Below are 5,000 nucleotides of genomic sequence, written 5' to 3' on the forward strand. Positions count from 1 at the left end.
GACCCGCGGAGCGGGGAGGGGTGGGCGCAGCTCGAGACGGAGGCCGTGCTGAGGTGGCTGGGTCGGGGCATTGCTTGCATGCGTGCGTGTCTCGGGCTGCTTCGCGCCAGGCGATGGGGCCTGTGGCACGCCGGGGGCCGAGCGGAGCTTGGCCTGCCTTGTTTGGTGGTCGGTGGGGAGGAGGGGGGGGGTGACGGGCGTTTGGAAACGGTGAAAACAAAGCGTAGTTTTGCGAAAAGAATGTACCCCTGGCGGGACTCGAACCCGCAACCTTTTGCTTAGGAAGCAAACGCCATATCCATTAGGCTACAAGGGCGGCGGTGTTTTGATATGCTAGGTTAGTGGGAGTGCTGCGTTTGCTGCTTCTGTTGAAAGTACTCCAGGCGGGATTCGAACCCGCAATCTTTGGATTAGAAGTCCAAAGCCTTATCCGTTAGGCCACTGGAGCTCATGTTTGGCGGAATTTTCCGCCATGGTGACTTTTTTGTTTTTAAGTTTTTAATGATTGCTACTTTCTATCTTGTGGGCGTGTAGCTCAGTGGTAGAGCGCCTGTTTTGCATACAGGAGGCCTAGGGTTCAAACCCCTACTCGTCCATTTTTTTCCTTCAGACTGCCTCTGCTCTAGGGGTTCGGTTTGACAGTCTCGTCATGCGGCGAAGGGGATGAAGGAAGCGGATCTTACGTTCAAGAACCCGCTCCTGCCGGTGCTGAAGTAATTGTGTTTCCTGGCGGTGGAGGGCCGAAAAGGGAGAGGGCAAGGAGGTGGACCGTTTCGGAGGAAGTAATCGCGTAGCGAGGCAGAGATGGCTGTTGGTACTGAAGGGAGAGATGGCTGTCTTGATGCCGGATTGGTTGGGGGCTTGTGCGTGTCGCTTCCCTCCCTTGTGACGTGATGCTGTGGCAGGTGACCCGCCTTGCTGTTTTCTGTTTTTTTTTTTCGCCTCGGTGTAGTAGCGTGGGAGGTGCTTTTGCGGTGTCGCTGTCAAGTCGGCTGCGCACGCGCGTAGACACGTCTGCCGATGTCCCCACCACTACTTTCGCCAATGCGGCTCTGCTGTAATAATGCCGCTTCCCCAGAAGTCCTTGCCGTCTGCCAGTGCAAATGGCCGCAGGCTCGAAAGGAGAGAGACGTTGTACGTGTTCGACATCTCTACGGATGGCTGACGCCCCGTGCCGATGTCGATGATCAGTTGATGCCGCGCCACATCCATCACCCACACATCCAACGGAACAATGAACTCCAGCTGCGGGAAGGGTGTCGCGCTCATTGCCACAAGCGCCTCGCGATGCCACGCCCACTTCGTCTCCCCGTAGTCGATGCCCGGTTTGGCGTTAAGCATACGTTCCACCCGTATCGCCGCCATGTCGTAGCTTATGGACTTGCTGGCAGGGCCCTTGTTGATGGCGCGGATGTTGCCACCCATTCTGTGAAAGAAGCCGCCAAACTGCGCTGAGGCGCCCGTAAACTTCTTGAAGCCAAGGTTCGCCAGGCGGAACTGCCAGTCGTAGTCCTCAAAGTAGGCGGGGTAGAAGTTTTCATCGAGGAAGCCGCCGACCAGCAGCGCAAGGCGCGACACCAGAAAGGCGCACATGGACTTGGTCTCGTAGTAAAACATCCCTACATGCCCCTTGAACTCGTCCTGCTGCTCTGCAAAGGAGCTGTACCTAATCCGGTCCGGCAGGAGCATGGAGATGGAGAGACCGGGTGTGGTTGCCACACTGGCGCGCAGTGTCTGCCGCCCTGCCGCGCGCGCCGCCCTCTCCTCCTGTTCCACCACTTCCTCCAGCGCGCGAATGCGGGCCGCGTCGGGGGCCAGCATTTCGTACACAACGGGTATGTACCTGTCAAAATACCGGCGCTCAAAGTACACGTCGCAGTTGAACACGCCGATAAAGGGCACCTCGGCATGCGGCTTCTGTAGGGCCACCCGGTACCCTTCGTTGACAGCCGCAGCGTAGCCGATGTTTTGCGGTCGGTACTCGACGATGAGCCGCTCAGACGGCACCGCGGCGCGCAGCTTCGTCAGCAGCACAGTCATCTCCTCCACTGCGCCATTCTGCAGGATGTAGAGGTAGCGCGCGCGCGCGTGCACGCGGCACATGAACATGCGGAAGTCTTCCCACTCCAGCGTCAGCGGCACAATCACGAACGGGATGACGGTGTCGGCCGGAACACCGTCTGTCTGCAGCCATCTGCGAGTGCAAGCGAACAGCTCCTCATCGGTCACTGGCTGGTCTGTCGGCGCCGTGACCCAAACATCCTTACCCCCGTCTACTGCTCCCACCGCCACGTCAGGCGACGAGTACAAGATAAGAAGCGTGATGCTGGCTGCTAGTAACACAGAGGCTACGAACAGCAGGCAGCGTCGCGCAGGAGAAAAGCCGCAAGCGTGCGACCTCTGCCCGCGCTTCATCCGCGGAGAATGGGCTCACCTGGCGAACGCTCTCTTGACGCGCGCGCACAAACTCGGATAGGGAAGCGGGCCAACAGACACCCGCCGCCGCCCTGCGTCGCGCCTGTATGCGTTTGTGTGTGTGTGCTGCTCACGCATGTAGAGTTTCCCGTAAGGAGGCGATGAGTCGGATAAGACGTAGGGGGGGGGGTAGAGGTGAGAGGGGACGCACATGAACAACTGAAGAGATACAGGGTGGTGGGAGGAAGGGTTAGGGATGCTCGACAATGCGCCAGCGGCGAACCCCCATATAGCCAGGTAAGTGCGGATGATCCGCACATGGCGGAAGGTCATACGTCTGTCAGACTCGCCTATTTCACCCTCATTGCCCCAACTCGTACAACAAGCAGGAAAACCAAAGTCGCACACCACGAAGCCACGCATACATCCTCTCATGGTGCTTTACCTCGGCTTGTCGACTTTGTGCGCACCCTGTGAATCCGTCGCTTTTCCTTCCTTCGATTTACCGTGTACTCAATCGCGCTTTAACTACTACCGTCCGCTCTGCCCCCCCCCCCCTCGCACCGACTCCCTGTTGTTGTCCCTCGCTTGTGAGTGCTCGCCCCTACCAATGCAGGCGGACGGGAGAAAAGAGAGGGGAACGGCAAGGAGGAGGTCGAAGGAGGGGAGAGGTGCAGAGCGACGTTAGTGAACCTTTTTCTTTGCTTGCTTAGTGTGCTGCATGCGCAAGACACACGTACACACCTCACCGATGAGGGGATGCACAGGGGTGTTGCAGCATGCGATGCGTCAACACACATATCTACCCCTCCCACCTCCCACCTCCCACCTCTCCTAAACGCCGTCTGCCGCTTCTAACTCTTCTCCTCCTTCGCCTTTTTCGGCTTCTTCTTCTTTGCGGCAGCGGTGAGAAACGCATCCAGGCCTTGCGCATGTTCGTGCTGCTCCTTCTCCTCCTTCTCTTGCAGCGCCGTCGTCACATCCGCGACCCCGCTCTGCTTCAGCTGACGCGCTTCCGTCTTGTGCTCGAGCAGCTGCTTGCGCTCCTCCAGCCGCATCGCCTCCTCTTTTTCGAACTCCGCACGCACCACATTCTTGTAGTCATCTAGGGAGCCGTTGAACGGCATCACATTCTTGTCCCCGGCGACCCAGATCTGCATCTCGGTCGACTCGATTAGGCGAGCGTCGTGGGTGACAACAAGCACGCCACCCTTGAAGTTACGAATGGCTGTGCAGAGCGCATCGATCGACTCAACATCCAAGTGGTTTGTCGGCTCATCGAAGAGGAGAAAATGAGGGGACTCGGCGCTGATCGCCGCAAACGCCACGCGGGCCTTTTGGCCGCCACTCAGTGTCGCTATTTGGTTCTTGTGCACGATACCCTCCAGGCCGAAGCTGCCCAGGAGCCGCCGCGCCTTGTCCTCCTCCGGAATCCCCAGCGCCTGCATGCACTCCACCGGCGTCTTCTCCAGCGGCAGCTTGTCGACAAAGTGCTGGTTGTAGCGGCCAATGCGCACCTGGCGGTTCAGCGTAATGTACCCGGCCGTCGGCTCCAGCACACCGGTCATGAGGTTCAGCAGCGTACTCTTGCCAATACCGTTGGGACCACAAAGAGTGATGCGGCTGTCCGTCCACAGGGCGCAGCTCACGTTCTGAAACAGCACGGGGCCGCCCGGATAGTTGAAGGAGACACTGTCGAGCTTGCACACGCACCCATCGCGCAGCTCCGGCGGATCAGGAAAGGGGAAGTTGACGGTGTAGTCCCGCCTCTTCTCGAGGAATAGCGGGTCGAGGCGGCCGCTGTTCACCTGATCCTTAATCCATACCTCGACCTGCGCGTTCGACATGCCATTGCGCTTCTTGTCACGAATGGTCTTGGCTACCGACTCGTACTTCTTGTCTAGCTCCTGGTGCCGCTGCTGCAACTGCTCGTCAAAGCTGCTGTAGCTGCCACGGTAGTAATTCAGCATGTAGTTCTCCACGTGAACCATGTGCGTGCACACCTCATCCAGGAAGCCCGCGTCGTGAGAGACAACGATCAACGTCTTGGGTCGCCTCGCCGTCTCGCTGTACGCCTTCGTCAGGTAGGACTCCAGCCAAATGACAGCATTCAGGTCAAGGTGGTTCGTCGGCTCATCCAGCATGAGCACGTCCGGCTCGATGAAGACGGCAGAGGCCAGTGCAATGCGCTTGCGCCAGCCACCACTGAAGCTGCTCGTGGGTCGCTCGTGCCACTCGGTGGGAAAGCCAAGACCGAAGAGAATCCGCCGGGCACGGGCATCCGCCTGGGCGGCGCCCATGATGTCGAGCTCCTCCTCCAAAAAGTGCAGCCGCTCCATCTCGGCCTCCGAGAGCTCCGCCTTGGCCCCCAGCGCCTTTGCCTCATCGGCGCATGCGTTTTGCTTCTTGTGGCTTTGCAGCACCGCATCGACAGCGCTCAACTCCGAGGCAGTAAACTCCTGCTCCTGCTCCACCAACAGCAAGTCGAGGTTCGACTGCACCGGCAGCTCACGACTCGCCAGCAAGCGCAGAATCGTGGACTTGCCGCGTCCGTTTGGCCCCATAAGACCATAGCGAGAACCAGC

General features: G+C 59.1%; 2 protein-coding genes and 3 non-coding genes across 5 annotated transcripts in view; 1 reads left to right on the top strand and 4 right to left on the bottom strand.

Moving 5' to 3' along the window:
• Window positions 1-243: 243 nt before the first annotated feature.
• Window positions 244-316, bottom strand: LDBPK_33tRNA1. Its single transcript has one exon. It is a non-coding gene; the product is annotated as a tRNA-Arg (tRNA).
• A 59-nt stretch (window positions 317-375) lies between these two features.
• Window positions 376-448, bottom strand: LDBPK_33tRNA2. The gene has a single exon. It is a non-coding gene; the product is annotated as a tRNA-Arg (tRNA).
• Window positions 449-524: 76 nt separating this feature from the next.
• Window positions 525-596, top strand: LDBPK_33tRNA3. Its single transcript has one exon. It is a non-coding gene; the product is annotated as a tRNA-Ala (tRNA).
• A 436-nt stretch (window positions 597-1,032) lies between these two features.
• On the bottom strand, window positions 1,033-2,415 carry LDBPK_330330 (beta-galactofuranosyltransferase-like protein; the record flags this gene model as incomplete). Its single annotated transcript, XM_003863809.1, has 1 exon — window positions 1,033-2,415. One exon carries the CDS (start codon window positions 2,413-2,415, stop codon window positions 1,033-1,035), a length of 1,383 nt encoding a protein of 460 aa, XP_003863857.1.
• Window positions 2,416-3,269: 854 nt separating this feature from the next.
• The window catches only part of LDBPK_330340 (ATP-binding cassette protein subfamily F, member 3, putative), a gene marked incomplete at both ends in the record, with an annotated part of 2,007 nt that continues 276 nt past the window's right edge, over window positions 3,270-5,000 (bottom strand). Inside the window, one exon of the mRNA XM_003863810.1 lies at window positions 3,270-5,000. This exon is cut by the window's right edge and continues 276 nt beyond it. Coding sequence (XP_003863858.1) covers window positions 3,270-5,000 — 1,731 coding nt within the window.

The sequence above is a fragment of the Leishmania donovani genome, chromosome 33, assembly GCF_000227135.1.
Source record: "Leishmania donovani BPK282A1 complete genome, chromosome 33".
Lineage (NCBI taxonomy): Eukaryota > Euglenozoa > Kinetoplastea > Trypanosomatida > Trypanosomatidae > Leishmania > Leishmania donovani.